Genomic DNA, 20,711 nt, shown 5'->3' with positions numbered 1-20,711 from the left:
TCTTGCTTAGATGAGAGGCCATGAGATCTGAACAATCTGAGAAAACACATCTGGATGGAGACCACTCCCCTGAATGTAAAGTCTGATGGCTGAGATAATCCGCCTCCCAATTGTCTACACCTGGGATATGCACCGCAGAGATTAGACAGGAGCTGGATTCCGCCCAAGCAAATATCCGAGATACTTCTTTCATAGCTGTGAACTGTGAGTCCCACCCTGATTGACATATGCCACTGTTGTGATATTGTCTGTCTGAAAACAAATGAACGGTTCTCTCTTTAACAGAGGCCAAAACTGAAGAGCCCCGAGAATTGCACTGAGTTCTAAAATATTTATTGGGAATCTCGCCTCTTGGGATTTGCAAACCCCTTGTGCTGTCAGAGATCCCCAAACAGCTCCCCAACCTGAAAGACTTGCATCTGTTGTGATCACAGTCCAGGTTGGCCGAAAAAAAGAAGCCCCTTGAACTAAACGATGGTGATCTATCCACCACGTCAGAGAGTGTCGAACATTGGGATTCAATGATATTAATTGTGATATCTTTGTATAATCCCTGCACCATTGGTTCAGCATACAAAGCTGTAGAGGTCTCATGTGAAAACGAGCAAAGGGGATCGCGTCCGATGCTGCAGTCATGAGACCTAAAACTTCCATGCACATAGCCACTGAAGGGAATGAATGAGACTGAAGGTGCGGCAGGTTGCAACCAATTTTAAACGTCTTTTGTCTGTTAGAGACAGAGTCATGGACACTGAATCTATCTGGAAGCCTAAAAAGGTGACCCCTGTCTGAGGAATCAAGAAACTTTTTGGTAAATTGATCCTCCAACCATGTTTCTGAAAAAACAACACTAGTTGTTTTGTGTGAGATTCTGCAGAACGTAAAGACTGAGCTAGTACCAAGATATCGTCCAAATAAGGAAACACTGCAATACCCTGTTCTCTGATTACAGAGAGTAGGGCACCTAGAACCTTTGAAAAGATTCTTGGAGCTGTTGCAAAGCCAAATGGAAGAGCAACAAATTGGTAATGCTTGTCTAGAAAAGAGAATCTCAGAAACTGATAATGTTCTGGATGAATCGGAATATGAAGGTATGCATCCTGCAAGCCTATTGTGGACATATAATGTCCTCGCTGAACAAAAGGCAGAATAGTCCTTATAGTCACCATCTTGAAAGTTGGTACTCTTACATAACGATTCAAAATTTTCAGATCCAGAACTGGTCTGAATAAATTTTCCTTCTTTGGGACAATGAATAGATTTGAATAAAACCTTGTTCCTGAAAAAGAACTGGCATAATTACCCCTGAAGACTCCAGGTCTGAAACACACTACAGGAAAGCCTGAGCTTTTACTGGATTTGCTGGGATACGTGAGAGAAAAAAAATCTTCTCACAGGAGGACTTACTCTGAATCCTATTCGATACCCTTGAGAGGCAATGCTCTGAATTCATCGATTTTGGACAGAATTGATCCAAATATCCTTGAAAAACCTCAATCTGCCCCCTACCAGCTGAGCTGGAATGAGGGCCACACCTTCATGCGGACTTAGGGGCTGACTTTGGTTTCCTAAATGGCTTGGATTTATTCCAATTTGAGGAAGGCTTCCAATTGGAAACAGATTCCTTGGGGGAAGGATTAAGTTTTTTGTTGCTTATTTTGACGAAAGGAACGAAAACGGTTAGAAGCCTAAGATTTACCCTTAGGTTTTTTATCCTGAGGCAGAAAAACTCCCTTTCCCCCAGTGACAGTTGAAATAATAGAAACCAACTGAGAACCAAATAAATTATTACCTTGGAAAGAAAGAGATAGTAATCTAGATTTAGAAGTCATATCAGAATTCTAAGATTTAAGCCACAAAGCTCTTCTAGCTAATATAGCTAAAGACATGGATCTAACATCAATTTTGATAATATCAAAAATGGCATCACAAATAAAATGATTAGCATATTGCAGTAAGCGAAAAATGCTAGATATGTCAGCTAAATTCTCCAACCAGAAAGTTGATGCAGCCGCAACATCAGCCAAAGAAATTGCAGGTCTAAGAAGATGACCTGAATATAAATAAACCTTCCTTAGATAAGATTCCAGCTTCCTATCTAAAGGATCCTTAAAGGAATTGCTATCTACCATAGGAATAGTGGTACGTTTAGCAAGAGTAGAAATAGCCCCATCAACTTTGGGGATTTTTTCCCAAAACTCTATAGATTTTGCTGGCAAAGGATACAATTTTTTTTAAACCTTGACGAAGGAATAAAAGAAGTACCTGGCTTATTCCATTCCCTAGAAATCATATCAGAAATAGCCTCAGGAATAGGAAAAACTCCTGGAGAAACCACAGGAGGTTTAAAAACAGCATTTAAACGTTTATTAGACTTAATGTCAAGAGGACTGGATACCTCAATATCCAAAGTAATTAACACTTCTTTTAATAAAGAACGCATATACTCTATTTTAAATAAATAAGTAGATTTGTCAGTGTCAATGTCTGAGGAAGGATCTTCTTTATCAGATAGATCCTCCTCAGAAGAGGATAAATTATTATGTTGTTGGTCATTTGAAATTTCATCAACTGAATCAGAAGTTTTAAAAGACCTTTTACGTTTATTAGAAGGTAGAAATGCAGACAAAGCCTTCAGGATAGAATCAAACAAATTCTTTAAAATTCATAGGTATATCATGTACATTAGAAGTTGACGGAACTACAACTGGCAATGTACTATTACTGATGGATACACTATCTGCATGTAAAAGTTTATCATGACAACTATTACAAATGACATTCAGCGAAATAATTTCTACAATTTTACAACAAATGCACTTAGCTTTGGTAGAACCGATGTCAGGCAGCAATGTTCCAGCAGAAACTTCTGAGGCAGGATCAGATTGAGACATCTTGCAAAATGTAAAAGAAAAACATATAAAGCAAAATTATCAATTTCCTTATATGACAGTTCCAGGAATGGGAAAAAAATGCAAATAGCATAGCCCTCTGATAGAGAAAAAGGCAAGAGGCAAACATCAATGGGGTATTGAAATAATGAAAAAATTTGGTGCCAAGTATGACGCACAACGTAACTAAAAACTTTTTTGGCGCCAATAATGACCGGAAATGACACACTAATGACGCAACTGTGTGTAAGGCTTTGGCGTCAACTATGACGCCGGAAATTACGAAGTTGCGTCATAGACTTATTTTTTCGCGCCAAAAGAATTCTTGCGCCAAGAATGACGCAATAAAGTTTAGCATTTGACGCTCCCGCGGGCCTATACCGCCCGCAATTTGCAAGAAGTAGTCAATTGAAAAAAAGACAAAACCCCAGGTAAGAAAGAAATTTCTTTAAAAAAAATAAATAATTTTATATTCCCAAATATGAAACTGACAGTCTGCAGAAGGAAATACATGAACCTGACTCATGGCAATTATAAGTAACAATACATATATTTAGAACTTTATATAAATGCATAAAGTGCCAAACCATAGCTGAGGTGTCTTAAATAATAAAAAACATACTTACCAAAAGACACCCATCCACATATAGCAGATAGCCAAACCAGTACTAAAACAGTTATTAGTAAAGGTAGTGGTAAATTGAGAGTATATCGTCGATCTGAAAAGGGAGGTAGGAGATGAATCTCTACGACCGATAACAGAGAACCCATGAAATACACCCCCGTTAGGGAAATCCTCGTATTCAATAAGTGATACTCCCTTCACGTCCCTCTGACATTCGCTGTACTCTGAGAGGAATCGGGCTTCAACAATGCTGAGAAGCGCATATCAACGTAGAAATCTTAGCACAAACTTACTTCACCACCTCCATAGGAGGCAAAGTTTGTAAAACTGAATTGTGGGTGTGGTGAGGGGTGTATTTATAGGCATTTTGAGGTTTGGGAAACTTTGCCCCTCCTGGTAGGATTGTATATCCCATACGTCACTAGCTCATGGACTCTTGCCAATTACATGAAAGAAATTAAAGATTACACTCACTGCTCCCTGGCCAAAGATACCCTCTCTCAAATAGACTACATTTTGGTCTCCTCGACCTTCTGCCCTACGGCTATTTTCTAGCTGATACATTTCATGCTCACATTTGTTAACTGATGTATAACCATTTAGGACAGGATGCACCTGATTTATACTAGATTTTCTGTTCTATGTATGTACTTAACTCTTTTATCTCGCTCATCTTTTTGGTTGAAACTTGCTGTAACTTACTAGATTGTATACAGATCCTACATATATTATGCTTGCTTTACAGATCTGGGGGATTATGAGGATCCTGTTTCCTACAGGACACACCATATTGTTCAGATGTTGTTGTTTTTTTTTATATATATATATATGTATATATACATATATATATATATATATATATATATATATATATATATATATATATGTACTCCTGCTGTACAATGTTTTGCATATATTTTTTGTTATATTTATGTCATGTTATGTTTTGACCATTCACACTCGTTGCTAGGGATAGTGATGTCACTAAGTGGGTGGCACCCTACCCTGGAGAGCGTGTGATTGGATGGTTTGTCGTTTATAAGGATGTTTTTTTTTTGTATAAGGATGGATTTTTTTTTTGTATGTCTGAGGAAGGGGTTAAACCCCCGAAAACGTTCACAGCTTAGGAAATAAACATTTGAAAAGTCCTGGTGAGTTCACTCTTCTTTTTCTTCTACAATTCTGTCTGTGACCTGTTATCTGGAGTGCTTGTCTTCTCTACAATTATATATATATATATATATATCCTATCCTAAATAAAAAAAATCCTCAGAAGTGGCTGTAATATTGATTTGTTTGCGATTTCTTGCAAACCAGCTCCATCTAGTGGTTGCTTTTAGCACACATTTGTAAAATGGCTATTTTACTTTCACTTTCTGTTCTCATAAGCAGCCGATCAATCTATAAGTCTAAAAGCAGAGCACATGCAGGAATGAACAGGAGAGAAAGCCACTTACTTATATTTCCCCCTAGGGACGTCTGTAGTCTGAAACTTAGGGTATGTAAACATTATGGAACCTCTCACACAATCTCCTGCTCCTCTGGCTCAAATACATAGCAGAAGCAGTTAACCCCACGGCTCCCAAAAAGGCTAAAACTGCAGTCCCCTCTGCTACTGAGTTAACGAAAACTGTATCTACAATGTTTTTTTATTTATATATATATATATATATATATATATATATATATATATATATATATATGTGCAACTGTGTATGTGATTGTATATTGTGTGTGTGTGTGTGTGTGTGTGTGTGTGTGTGTGTGTATGTATGTATGTATGTATGTATGTATGTATGTATGTATGTGTATATATATATATGTGTATATATATATATATATATATATATATATATATATATATATATATATATATATATATATATATATATATATATATATATATATATATATATATATATATAAAATCCCATGTAGTAAAAGGGCACTCTCAGGGTTTGTATAGAACCAAAATAATTTCTTTATTAGTAGAATCAGTAAGACATTGTCGACGTTTCGGCCCTCAGTTGGGCCTTCATCAGGACATTTATAATCTGTTGACTGCTAAACAGCAGCGTTCCCAATCAAAGCTAAGCTCGCTTTGTACTGATGAAGGCCCAACTGAGGGCTGAAATGTTGACAATGTCTTACTGATTCTATTAATAAAGAAATTATTTTGCTTCTATACAAACCCTGAGAGTGCCCTTTTACTACATGGGATTTTGTACTTGCTGCTTTTGAGGATTGCACCCAGGTCTTGGCTACTCCACCTGGTTGGAGTGCTGGGCTATATAATTGTGTGTGTATGTGGCTTATACTGCTTCATTTGTTAATCATACCACTGTCCACTGTTAGAATGTCTGTAGAAGGAAACATGACAATGTTGTGAGTCATAAGACCTACTAACTGGCTAGTGGCTACTATTTAATCACATCACAGGCAGCAAATTTTATTTTAACTATTTTGTGGTTTGTATTTTTATGCTCCAAGATTGTATTGGACATTGAGAAACATGTACATTAAAGGGACAGTCTAGTCCAAAAAAAAACTTTCATGATTCAGATAGGGCATGTAATTTTAAACAATTTTCCAATTTACTTTTATCACCAATTTTTCTTTATTCTCTTGGTATTCTTAGTTGAAAGCTTAACCTAGGAGGTTCATATGCTAATTTCTTAGACCTTGAAGGCCGCCTCTTAAGAATGCATTTTAACAGGTTTTTCACCACTAGAGGGTGTTAGTTCATGTTTTTCATATAGATAACACTGTGCTCGTGCACGTGAAGTTACCTGGGAGCCATCACTGATTGGCTAAACTGCAAGTCTGTCAAAAGAACTGAAATAAAGGGGCAGTCTGCAGAGGCTTAGATACAAGATAATCACAGAGGTAAAAAATATATAAATATAACTGTGTTGGTTATGCAAAACTAGGGAATGGGTAAAAAAGGGATGTTATGTATCTTTTAAAACAATAACAATTCTTGTGTAGACTGTCCCTTTAAGATTCTGTAGTGTTAAATAAACTTTAGAATTCAAAATGAAGGTGTTAGTCATTTATAAGAAAATCGCGATTTTTGCCCATATCGCCCAGCCCTAATGTATATATATATATATTTATTCATTAAATTTAAGGAATAAAGGAGAGGATTCTCAATATTCCGTTCTTTGGGATAGAGAAAATATTTAGTAAGTTTGTTGTTTAAATAAATACTCACTAACTTTTCCTTGTCAAGCTGTAAACTTTGTTGATAAACGTTGAATGATGGCTTTTACCCTCTCAGACGAGGTCTGGGAAGCTGAGCTGAAAGAATCTCTTACAAACACTAACTTAGAAAGTAGTGATCTAGAAACGAATGTGTTCAATGCTTTTAAAAAATATAAAAATTGCATTGTAAAACAGGTAAAAGTAAGAGCAGAAAATTCAAGCCTAGCAAACTATGTGGAGAAAAAAATAGTCCCTAGAGGGTTAAGACTTTTCCTAGATCCGGGTTTCAATGCTAGGGAGGAAGAAGGAGGCCTAGAATTTTTAGATGAATGGAATGAGAAACTATCTTCATGTGCGCTTGGAATGATAGAGATGTTAATTAAAAGGAATGATAAAAGACTGGATAAAATAAAGGAAGATGTTGAGTCAGCTTTACAAGTCGTAAATAAATTTGACCATGATCCGAACTTTGAAAAGCTTAATGAAGAAATTAAAATTCATATTTCTAGATTGCAAGCAGAAATCAAAGTTAGGAAGTGCAGAAAATTGCATCGGGATCAGGAAGACTATCAAAACAAAAAAGTATATGTATATAAATTTGATAGAGGTTCCTATGATTCAGGGACAGATGTGTCAGATATAGAGAATGAAGATAGATCTTCAAAAAACGAGGGAGGCCCTGGATCACTAACTACAGGCCAGGGCAATCTAGGAAGAGAAGAGGGGGGAGGAAGAGGAGCAGAAAAAATAAAGAATATAACAACTGTAGAAAGGAGGTACCCCCAGCGAGAACAGAGAGGGAGAGGGGGAAATATGAGGCAGAGGCAAGGGAACAGAGGGAGGCCACGAAGGAGACCCTATCAGGGCTACTAATCCCTACTTCATCTAAAGATGAGTTACAGATTATTAATCTTTCCTCATTTAAATTAAAACTAACACACATTGAAGTTCTAAGAAAAGGTTTATCCTTTAGTCCGACTAACAAACTAAACAAGTTTGATTTCATTAAAGATTTACATCTCTTTGCAAGAAAACTAGTGTTACACCACATAATGTACCAATCGTCTGAAAATAAGAAAGACGAAGAGGCAGTCCTTGCCCTCACATCCCTCTTGGATGACAACGAATCCATAACTATTCCTGAAAATACAGGAATATTTAGATCCAATTTAAGGACAAAATCCACCTATATGCCCTCTATAGCACAGGTACCTGCTGTTTCCATGTTTGTTAAAGCAGTTGAAAAGGAAATTGAACAGCTAGCTGAGGATAGGATTCAGTCTGACAATTTAACTTCAAGCCAAAGAATGGCGTTAAAAGAACTAACTCAAGCAAAAGGGATAGTGTTTAAGCCAGCGGACAAGGGTGGTAATCTAGTTTTGATGGATGAAACTTTCTATCTTAATGAATCAAAAAGACAACTGTTGGACAGAACTCAGTATGAAAAACTACCAAAAAATCCCTTGACAAATATGAAATTGAGATTGTATCATATTTTACAGGGAGCAAAAATGGATGGTCTCATTTCCCTGGAGGAGTTTAAGTTTTTGAATCCGGTGTGTCCAGTGATGCCTACCTTTTACACTATCCCGAAAATTCATAAAAATAAGTCTCACCCACCAGGGAGACCAATAGTATCGGGAATAGGAGGCATCAGTGAACACATCGGACAATATGTAGATTTCTTTTTAAGACCGTTCCTTCTATCACTGCCCTCTTATGTCAAGGACACCCCAGATCTCCTTCGGAAAATTGATGACATATCTGTTTCAACTGACACTATTCTTGTGTCACTTGACGTAGAAAGTCTCTATTCCTCAATACCTCATGAGGTGGGGATTGGTGCAAGTGAACACTTTTTGAGATCTAGAGGCTCAGAGAGTAATAATCATACTGAATTTGTTATTAAGTTGCTAAGATTTGTATTAGAAAACAATGTATTTGAATTTGATGGCTCAATTTACAGACAGGTCAGGGGGACAGCAATGGGAGCCGTATGTGCACCCACATACGCATGCTTACATTTGGGGGCATGGGAGCTGGACATCTTTGAAAAATTTGGGGAGGTGTTCGGTTCCCATGTATCCCTATGGCTCAGATATGTGGACGACATCCTTATGTTTTGGGATGGCCCCCTGACCAGTCTGGTGGAATTTATTGACTCATTAAATAGAAATGACCGGAACATCCTGTTGACACATGTATACAGTATGAAAGAATTACCTTTCCTGGATATCTGTATCAAAAAAGAAGGTAATAAAATAACTACTGAAAATCATCGAAAGACCACAGCAACAAATAGCTTATTAGAAGCTTCCAGTAGCCACCCGGAATCACTCAAAAGAGGCATTCCCTTTGGACAACTGCTGAGATTGAAGAGAAATTGTTCTTCAAAAACAAAATTTGAGCATCATGCTCAAATAATGTGTGAAAAATTCATTGAAAGAGGATATTCGAATAAATTAATAAAATTCACCCTTAACAAAGTGAGGAAACTAAATAGAAACGATCTCCCTTATTCAAATAAAGTCAAGATCACTACAGATGGTAATACAAGATTCATTACAACATTTAATTGCCAATGGCAGGCTTTGAGAGACATTTTGTCTCGACACTGGCATTTGTTATCTTTTGATGAAAAAATAGCTGAAAAAGTGGGTCCAAGACCCCTTTTGACCGCAAAAAAATCTCCTAACTTAAAAGAGAAGTTGGTAAAAAGCAGATTTGTAAGGTCAGAACCCACAACAAGCTGGCTAACTAAATACCAACGAGTTAAAGGCAGTTTCCCATGTGGACATTGTGTGTATTGTCCCTACATGTTAAAGTGTAAAACTTTTTCGGCCAATACCAATAATAACTTTGAAATAAGGTGTTTTTCAAATTGCAACACAGTAGGAGTGGTATATCTCTTACAATGCTCCTGTCCCCTGTTCTACGTAGGTAAAACAAAACGGATGTTCAAGGACAGGGTACAGGAGCATAGAGATGACATACTCTTTGAAAGAGATACTAGTGTTGCAAGACATTTCAAAGATGTACATAATAGCAGCACTATATCCTTATAATTTGTTGGCATTGATCAAGGACTGACAAATGGCAGAGGAGGGGACAACAATATATGTCTTCTTAAAAAAGAAGCCAGGTGGACTTATGTTTTAAAAACTGTATCCCCTTATGGCTTAAATGAAAGAATTGAATTTAGGTCTTTCCTAGGCTAAAAACAGAAATAATTTGAGAAAACAACCTAGGTTGTCCGATCAGGTAATAATAAATAACTTGTGAAATGATTCCTTTTGTATTCACATTTCTATCATTCCATAAAAAGCCCAAGCACAATTATGAAGGAAAATAGTGTTCATCTTGATTTCTTATTTTCAATATTGTAAATAATTTAGGCAAAATCTATCGCAGTAGAGGAGTTTGAAATTAAAATAGATTCATAGAAGGCTCTGCATAACTTGGTCCCTTTAATAGTGTCTTAACCCATTTGTTTTTCGCCTTTTATTTGGTCTGTTATATTAGGTATAAATTAGGATAATAGCAAAGTATTTTGGTCTAGCATATAAAAGTAAGGAAATCTAAACAATGGTGTTGTCAAGTAAACCTTCCTATTGGCTGGAGTATATACGCCCTATTTGCTTTCCTAATACCTGTAGGAGATTTAAATGAAAGGAGAGTTCACCTGTGACTGACAGTCCTGACGAGGCCCTGACGCAAAGCATTGTGGGGCGAAACGCGCGTCGACACAATCATTTGAAAGTTTTAGCGGCAGCAAAACAAGTATCCGGATTTGTGTTGAACAATAACACTTGGATTCTGGCTAAGGTCGGCAGAGGTGATTGAAAGTGGATCTACCCTACATAAAGTCTCGAAGTCCAAATTGCACAAACGAATGTGTCAAGTAACGTAACGAGTGATCTGGGTGAGACAAAAGCCGGATGCCAAGTCCTGGCTCACTTCATATGGTATACCTCAAGTCGGTGCCTAAAGAAACCGGAACCCGGTCTGAGCTGCCTGAGACCTATCCTAATTCTTGGAAGAGGTTGTATATGTTTTTCTATTTCTTTATTGCCGCAATTTGGGAAAAGCCAGATGTCAATTTCTAATACTCATGTTTCATAAGTGCTGACATAGGAGGACGCTTTTACCTCGAGTCAGCTGTTTCTCCAATAACAGTACTTTTTCAAGATGAACTCAGATGTTGCTTTTTTGCATCAGAAATTTCACTATAACTAACACAAGATTTGTGGAACTTTTGTTTCATTTGGGACATTTTGTTTCTATTTTGTTTTAATTTTTATGTTATGCTTTACATTTCTTTTGTATGTATGTTTACTTTAGCATTCGTCTGAGATAGTCATTCACGAATTTAGTACCCATGAGTTTAGATTTTGCTAAACGTTCCACTGCAGTGGCATATTAAGGTTTAGGTTAAACATGTGTAAATAAATGCGTTACACTTTAATTGGACCATGTGTGTATGAGCCTTTGTTTTGATACTTTGTTTCAGCTTGTCTCTTCATATAAGATTGGAGAAGTTAATACTGAGTGCTGCAATCCCCTACTTTCAACACAGCATCTCATATAGCTCTGCGGTGTGCAAGATGTATTTACTTATATAAATATATTTGAACTTTATATATATATATATATATATATATATATATATATATATATATATATATATATATATATATATATATATATATGCGTGTGTGTGTGTGTGTGTATTAAACTGTGGTAATTAACTAAAACACTGGTTTTCAAACCTGTCCTCAGGCCTCTCTAACCAGTCATATTTTGAGTATATCTAAACAGGAGCACAAGTGAAATAATCAGTTTATTAGTAAACATTTCTATTTAACCTGTTCCCAGCAAGGAAACCCTAAAATATGGCCCATTAGGGAAGCCTGAGGACAGGTTCGAAAACCAGGGACCTAAAACATCAAAATGATTGTTTTAAAAATAATGCTTAGCAAAACACAAAAGATTTTAATAAGTGGCTTCGCTTACCTTCAGTACAGAAATGAACGGTATGAAGTTAACCCTCTGAAGGCCATTTTTATAGAGATCTGAAAGAGAAACTGCTATTAGCATTGGCACTTATCCCTCATAACAATGACACTGTTAGCAAATAAACTAAAGCAGTAGACTAACAAATTTATAACAAAACAACAGAGAAGGGAAGAGACAAAATTTATGTCTGTTCTTATAGTTTATTAAATTGTCTTAATAAGTAAAAACTGTGAAGGCCAATTACGCATAAACAATAAATACAATTAAATGTAGATTTACAGTGTTATTGGAAGGAAATGTGACAAAAGTCTGAGATAAACATTCCTACAGCTAAAGAATGGATGGATGATCGTTAACAAATTCAGGGATATTATGTTTTTTTTTTTTAAATATACCTTTGCTTTTAATTTTTTTATATATATATATATATATATATATATATATATATATATATATATATATATATATATATATATATATATATATATTTATTTTTTTTATTTATTATTATTATAATATTTATTGAGGGTACAGCATAATCAGTGGTACAGCAGTAAAACGTATTTAGGTAGTCCTATTCATAATACAGAGTATGCAGAGAAGAGTGTAATAGACATCTTACTGAAATGTAGTCTCCAGACTCCCACAAGAGTCTACCGAGTTGTCATAAGCCTCAAATATTTTTCAACTAGTACAGGTATACAAATTTCTGGACTCTCATAAAGGTTAACAGTCTCTGTATCTGTCTCTGTGATGAGGAGTGTCCATTAAAACTTGTAGGAGCTGTGAACCACTGCTCCATGAACAAAGATAGTATATTTAAAACACTAAAATAACATTGGGTCACATTAATAAATAGTTTGAGAGATATATTGCATAGTATCATGTCTCACCTCTCATACTTAAGGAGGTGAGATACATTAGCAAAAGCAATCATGTGAATAAGTATCGAAGATAAAGAGAAAGTAGAAGGAATAAAGAAGGAAAGAGAAGGAAAGAGAAAGGAGAGGGAAAATAAAAGTAGAGGGAAGGTCAGGAAAGAAGGGGGAGGGAAATAGGGGAATAGTTTATGGATTTAGGCTTCAGACATCACTCTTTGAGGAAGCGTCTCCCATGGAGCCCATGTGGTGGTGTGTAGGTCTATGGTTCCCCTATTTATACATACCGCCTCTTCCATCGTTTTAACCTGAGACATAATCTCAAGGACTTTACCTAAGGTAGGGGAATTTAGTTGTTTCCAGTACCTTGCAATAGCAAGTTTGGTGGACATCAAGAGGTCGATAAGGAGCTGTTTCTGGGGTTTCGGGATCTTGGACATGTTCAGATGTAGCAAGCAAGTCTCCGGGCCCCAACTCACAGGTATAGAGAGGTGTTTTATCAGGTTTAGGACATTGGTCCATAACTGCTGTAATTCTGGACAACTCCACCAAGTGTGGACATTGTCTCCTCTACGATCACATCTCCAGCACCTATCCGAGGTACCCGGGGAAAATCTATGAATCCTGTTGGGGACCCAGTGCCATCTCATTAAGAGTTTGTAGAACAATTCGAAAAACGTTATATATTGTCTGTCTGGTGTCGGCTATTGCTTTCATCCAGGTTTGGGCGTCAAATACTTTATCTAGATCCTTTTCCCAAGCTAATATATTGTGTGTCTTTTGTAATATAGGGCAGTTTAGTAGACATTGGTAATGTGTCGTAAGTGGTTGCTTTTAATTTTTTAAATGAATCAATGAATATTGCAAATCTTGGTCTATTAATCCTAGACTGACTTGCTAATGTAATTTTTTTTAATTAATTTTGTAGGAAGCTTGAAATAAAAATCAGTTTCACCACACACAAAATTGTGACAAAATATTCAAGTACTAATGAGGTATATACTGCCTCATACACTCTCGGATTAGGTAGAACCCCTTCCTGTAGTCTTTAGGAGATGGTTCTCTCTTGCATAAACCTCTTATCTTCCAATCATTGTCACACTTGGTGTTGGGTCTGGAGAGTGAAGCTCATTTGCAGAGGCATAGTCTGTTACACGCTCCAGTTTATTGAATGAGGCTAATGTAGTTTTCTTACTTTTAGGCATAGTGATGGATGAGAAATACAGAAACTGGTATCACAGGCAGAATACTTGCAAGACCAAGTATAAGAATTGCTTGAACACAGGATGGATGGAGCAGAGGTTGAGCAATGGCAGGCCACAGCAGTTCAGGCAAGCAAGAGGTTAAACACAGGTCTTGGCAGTTCAGGCAAGCAAGAGGTTAAACACAGGTATCACAGCAGAGATGCTGTGACAGGCTGTAGACACAGGATACACAGGTACTGCTGCGACAGGCTGGAGACACAGGATACACAGGTACTGGTGCGACAAGATGGAGACACAGGATACACAGGTACTGGTGCGACAAGATGGAGACACAGGATACACAGGTACTGCTGCGACAGGCTGGAGACACAGGATACACAGGTACTGCTGCGACAGGCTGGAGACACAGGATACACAGGTACTGCTGCGACAGGCTGGAGACACAGGATACACAGGTACTGCTGCGACAGGCTGGAGACACAGGATACACAGGTACTGCTGCGACAGGCTGGAGACACAGGATACACAGGTACTGCTGCGACAGGCTGGAGACACAGGATACACAGGTACTGCTGCGACAGGCTGGAGACACAGGATACACAGGTACTGCTGCGACAGGCTGGAGACACAGGATACACAGGTCCTGCTGCGACAGGCTGGAGACACAGGATACACAGGTCCTGCTGCGACAGGCTGGAGACACAGGATACACAGGTCCTGCTGCGACAGGCTGGAGACACAGGATACACAGGTCCTGCTGCGACAGGCTGGAGACACAGGATACACAGGTACTGCTGCGACAGGCTGGAGACACAGGATACACAGGTACTGCTGCGACAGGCTGGAGACACAGAATACACAGGTACTGCTGCGACAGGCTGGAGACACAGGATACACAGGTACTGCTGCGACAGGCTGGAGACACAGGATACACAGGTACTGCTGCGACAGGCTGGAGACACAGGATACACAGGTACTGCTGTAACTTGCTGGAGACACAGGATACACAGGTACTGCTGCGACAGGCTGGAGACACAGGATACACAGGTACTGCTGCGACAGGCTGGAGACACAGGATACACAGGTACTGCTGTAATTTGCTGGAGACACAGGATACACAGGTACTGCTGTGACTTGCTGGAGACACAGGATACACAGGTACTGCTGTGACTTGCTGGAGACACAGGATACACAGGTACTGCTGTGACTTGCTGGAGACACAGGATACACAGGTACTGCTAGGACAGGCTGGAAAGACAGTATACAAGCCAAGGGTCTATATAGCAGGAAAGCAGTCCAATCCAGAAGAATGGTCAATCAGCAAGCCAAGTTCAGAAGCCAGGAATACATGAACAAGCCAGGAACTCAGGAAGCTGAACAGAGGCACAAACAATGGAATTAATCTTAATGTCAGGGCAAATACTGATTAGCCAGGTAGGTTTAAATAGTCTGTTGGTAATTGCACATTACCAACAGCTGACAGGAGGTGGAGCTAGAGAGGAATTATTTGGAAAGCGAATCAAGAGAGGAATATTGATCCTTAGACATATCCACTGGAGGTTAAATCAAACACAGAATACACAATACAACATTTCAAATATGCAGAAAAAAAATAGAAAAAAAGCCCTAAACTGCATACTGCCAGTACCTAAGATGGTGGTGACGGGGGTTGGGGTGAAGAAGAGAAAAGAGCTATTTGGGCAAGATCAGGAATCAGGGAGTGGGAGGTGTCAGGTGAGAGGGTAATCTCTACTCTGCATCAAAAATTAACATTGCAAGCTGATTAACCCCTTCCCGGATTATCAAGTAAATTGCCAAAAAGCAATGACAAAGCCATGAATGTTTGTTATTTCTGAACAAAGTGGGTCCCAGAGAAGTCCTTTCTTGTAATTTAATTCTGAATAATGTGGACTTTCCAATGTATGTTAAACATAAAAGAGCAGACACAGCTATATTCCACAGTCATTAGTGGCACACTCTAGTAAGCCATTTATAACCATTCCTAATTGGCCTCAGCAGAAAAGTTAAAGGGACAGTACACTGTAAAATAGTTTTTTCATTAATGTATTTTAAATGACTTGTTATACCACCTGCAGAGTATAAAATATTTGAGAAATTGCATTTTCGGGTTTATTTGTGTATATGAAGTAGCTGGTTTTGTGCTTTGAAACCACAGCCTATTACAAGAGGTTGAACTTAAGGTGTTATCAGATCTCATTATGTTATAACTTTGTGTACAGACTAGCTTCCTTATCTTATAATTGTCTGGAACACCAAAGCTCAATACATAGAGAGAACAATGGACAATTAATTATTACGTAACTATCCTGCATCCCACTGAGAGTGTAACTTCTTCTGCTGGCTGTGTTTACCTAAGCTTGTCAATAGCATATACGCCAATACTCAAAACTTTCAGTATAGGTTGGGAAACCACAAGCTAAATCAGCTATTTCAAATGCTGAAATAGGAGTAAAGGAGCCACTTGCAACCAATTTAATACACTCTAGCAGGTAAAAAGGATGTCAGGCTACTGATAAATGACATATATTATATATATATATATATATATATATATATATATATATATATATATATATATATATATATATATATATATATATATATATATATATGTGTGTAAATAAGACAGGGGAATGTGTTTATGTATGAAACCATATTTTTATCAGATATTCTTTGAAATAGGATTGCAATTCTGATGTCAGGATTTGACTCAGAAACCCCCACAAATTGAATATACATCTCCAGGCTGAACTACAGACAGCATGTCCCAAGAAACAAAAGGGAAACCTTTGCTTCTTAATTAGGAAGTGCAAATTTCATAGCACTCTGTACCCCATGCTATGAGTGAGGACGAGGTGTCTGGAATACCCTCTTGAAGCTGGTTAAAATCATAGGGAAACAGTTTTTATGCACATAGGTGTTAATTGCTCCTAAACATCAAATACACGTCTGCATTGCTAGCTAAACAGAAAATATGTTGTATTGTGACTTTTACAACTACTCATGGATTGACCCCATGCTATGTGGGTGGGGCAGTGAAGGCCTTAGCCAACAGACATGTGCTATGGTGTGACTTTGAAATTTACTGAGAGCAGACAGATAAGCATTTACAATCCATGTAGCATAAGTAAAATTAAATACATTTTACAAAGGGAATGAGGCCAATAGTTTCAGATATGTTTGAAATGATTCAAATAACCCATATATGTATATATATGTTGAAATGAAATATATTATATTAGATAGATAATTGCTGCATGGGATATTTATACAGGAAATAAATTCAGAATTATTATAGATTAAATAACAATTTTAATAATACCATATTTGAATTATATGTATATATAACATGCTTTCCTGTTTTCCAGATGAAACTAAAAGAGGATACACACAGGTCGATACATGGGATGAAATAAGTCATATCATATGAATGTGAAGTTTTAAATACATCTCTTGAAATATAGTGAGATGGATATATGGAAGTTACTTTGATGTGATATGACTATGAAATATTGACATCTGATATTGAAATATAAATTTTCTGTTAGGCTAAATGAAATATAAATGCTAACAAAAATTTTTTTTTACTAATGCAGTAAATTATAATATGTTTAATAGGAAAAATGGAATAGTTAGCAATATAAATTATTTAATATAAATAATGTTAGACAAATGTTTCATATCAAAATGACCAGAGAGGTAATGTGATTCTACCCATCTGTGTTTGATATTGTGAACTTATTAATATGAGGGAATTATGGCAGTTATTACACATTTTAAAGAAAAAACATAATTTATGTAAGAACTTACCTGATAAATTCATTTCTTTCATATTAGCAAGAGTCCATGAGCTAGTGACGTATGGGATATACATTCCTACCAGGAGGGGCAAAGTTTCCCAAACCTTAAAATGCCTATAAATACACCCCTCACCACACCCACAATTCAGTTTAACGAATAGCCAAGAAGTGGGGTGATAAGAAAAAAGTGCGAAAGCATATAAAATAAGGAATTGGAATAATTGTGCTTTATACAAAAAAATCATAACCACCACAAAAAAGGGCGGGCCTCATGGACTCTTGCTAATATGAAAGAAATGAATTTATCAGGTAAGTTCTTACATAAATTATGTTTTCTTTCATGTAAATAGCAAGAGTCCATGAGCTAGTGACGTATGGGATAATGACTACCCAAGATGTGGATCTTTCCACACAAGAGTCACTAGAGAGGGAGGGATAAAATAAAGACAGCCAATTCCTGCTGAAAATAATCCACACCCAAAATAAAGTTTAATGAAAAACATAAGCAGAAGATTCAAACTGAAACCACTGCCAGAAGTACTTTTCTACCAAAAACTGCTTCAGAAGAAGAAAACACATCAAAATGGTAGAATTTAGAAAAAGTATGCAAAGAGGACCAAGTTGCTGCTTTGCAAATCTGATCAATCGAAGCTTCATTCCTAAACGCCCAGGAAGTAGAAACTGAACTAGTAGAATGAACTGTAATCCTTAGAGGCGGAGTTTTACCCGACTCGACATAAGCATGATGAAATAAAGATTTCAACCAAGATGCCAAAGAAATGGCAGAAGCTTTCTGGCCTTTTCTAGAACCGGAAAAGATGACAAATAATACAAAACTCTAACAGCATCCAAAGAATGCAATGATTTCTCCTAGAATTCATAGGATTAGGACATAATGAAGGAACCACAATTTCTCTACTAAGGTTGTTAGAATTCACAACCTTAGGTAAAAAATTCAAAAGAAGTTCGCAGCACCGCCTCATCCTGATGAAAAATCAGAAAAGGAGACTCACAAGAAAGAGCAGATAATTCAGAGACTCTTCTGGCAGAAGAGATGGCCAAAAGAAACAAAACTTTCCAAGAAAGTAATATAACGACCAAAGAATGCATGGGTTCAAAAGGAGGAGCTTGAAAAGCCCCCAGAACCAAATTCAAACTCCAAGGAGGAGAAATTGACTTAATGACAGGTTTTATACGAACCAAAGCTTGTACAAAACAATGAAATATCAGGAAGATTAGCAATCCTTCTGTGAAAAAAGAACAGAAAGAGCAGAGATTTGTCCTTTCAAGGAACTTGCGGACAAACCTTTATCTAAACCATCCTGAAGAAACTGAAAAATTCTCGGTATTCAAAAAGAATGCCAAGAAAAAATGATGAGAAAGACACTAAGAAATATAAGTCTTCCAGACTCTATAATATATCTCACTAGATACAGATTTACGAGCCTGTCACATAGTATTAAACACAGAGTCAGAGAAACCTTCTTTGACCAAGAATCAAGCGTTCAAACTCTATACCTTAAAATTTAAGGATTTGAGATCCTGATGGAAAAAAAGGACCTTGCGACAGAAAGTCTGGTCTTAACGGAATAGTCCACAGCTGGCAAGAGGTCATCCGGACAAGATCCGCATACCAAAACCTGTGAGGCCATGCTGGAGCTACCAGCAGGACAAACGAGCATTCCTTAGAATCTTGGAGAATACTCTTGGAAGAAGAACTAGAGGCGGAAAGATATAGGCAGGATGATACTTCCAAGGAAGTGATAATGCATCCACTGCCCCCGCCCGAGGATCCCAGGATCTGGACAGATACCTGGGAAGTTTCTTGTTTAGATGAGAAGCCATCAGATCTATTTCTGGGAGTTCCCACATTTGAACAATCTGAAGAAATACCTCTGGGTGAAGAGACCATTCGCCCGGATGCAACGTTTGGCGACTGAGATAATCCGCTTCCCAATTGTCTATACCTGGGATATGAACCGCAGAGATTAGACAGGAGCTGGATTCCGCCCAAACCAAAATTCGAGATACTTCTTTCATAGCCAGAGGACTGTGAGTCCCTCCTTGATGATTGATGTATGCCACAGCTGTGACATTGTCTATCTGAAAACAAATGAACAACTCTCTCTTCAGAAGAGGCCAAGAAAGAAGAGCTCTGAAAATTGCACGGAGTTCCAAAATATTGATCGGTAATCTCACCTCCTGAGATTCCCAAACCCCTTGTGCCGTCAGAGACCCCCACACAGCTCCCCAACCTGTAAGACTTGCATCTGTTGAGATTATAGTCCAGGTCGGAAGAACAAAGAAGCCCCCTGAACTAAACGATGGTGAACTGTCCACCATGTCAGAGAGTGTCGTATAATCGGTTTAAAGATATTAATTGAGATATCTTTGTGTAATCCCTGCACCACTGGTTCAGCATACAGAGCTGAAGAGGTCGCATGTGAAAATGAGCAAAGGAGATCGCATCCGATGCGGCAGTCCTAAGACCTAAAATTTCCCATGCATAAGGCTACCAAAGGGAATGATTGTGACTGAAGGTTTTGACAAGCTGATATCAATGCTAAACTTCTCTTATCTGACAAGGACAGAGTCATAGACACTGAATCTATCTGGAAACCTAAAAAGGTTACCCTTGTCTGAGGAAACAATGAACTGATTGGTAAATTGATCCTCCAACCATGATCTTGAAGAAACAACACAAGTCGATTCGTATGAGATTCTGCGAAAATGTGAAGACTGAGCAAGTACCAAGATATCGTCCAAAAAAGGAAATACCAAAACCCTGTTCTCTGATTACAGACAGAAGGGCACCGAGAACCTTTGAAAAAAATTCTTGGAGCTGACGCTAGGCCAAACGGTAGAGCCACAAAACTGGTAATGCTTGTCTAAAAAGAGAATCTCAGAAACTAAAAGTGATCTGGATGAATCGGAATATGCAGATATGCATCCTGTAAATCTATTGTAGACATATAATGCCCTTGCTAAACAAAAGGCAGGATAGTCCTACAGTTACCATCTTGAATGTTGGTATCCTTACATAACGATTCAATATAGATAGATCCGGAACT

General features: G+C 37.6%; 1 protein-coding gene across 3 annotated transcripts in view; it reads right to left on the bottom strand.

Annotated features, from left to right (window-relative positions):
* Positions 1–20,711, bottom strand: part of AFG1L (AFG1 like ATPase) — a 763,812-nt gene that overhangs the window by 287,666 nt on the left and 455,435 nt on the right. For all 3 annotated transcript variants that reach the window (XM_053710609.1, XM_053710610.1, XM_053710611.1), the window contains one exon: positions 11,734–11,792. In XM_053710609.1, the coding sequence (XP_053566584.1) occupies positions 11,734–11,792 (59 nt within the window). The remainder of the gene's footprint in view (positions 1–11,733; positions 11,793–20,711) is intronic.

The sequence above is a fragment of the Bombina bombina genome, chromosome 4, assembly GCF_027579735.1.
Source record: "Bombina bombina isolate aBomBom1 chromosome 4, aBomBom1.pri, whole genome shotgun sequence".
In the NCBI taxonomy this organism is placed as follows: Eukaryota; Metazoa; Chordata; class Amphibia; order Anura; family Bombinatoridae; genus Bombina; species Bombina bombina.
The sequence above is the reverse complement of the archived record's forward strand: the minus strand, read 5'-3'. Positions and strand labels throughout refer to the sequence as shown.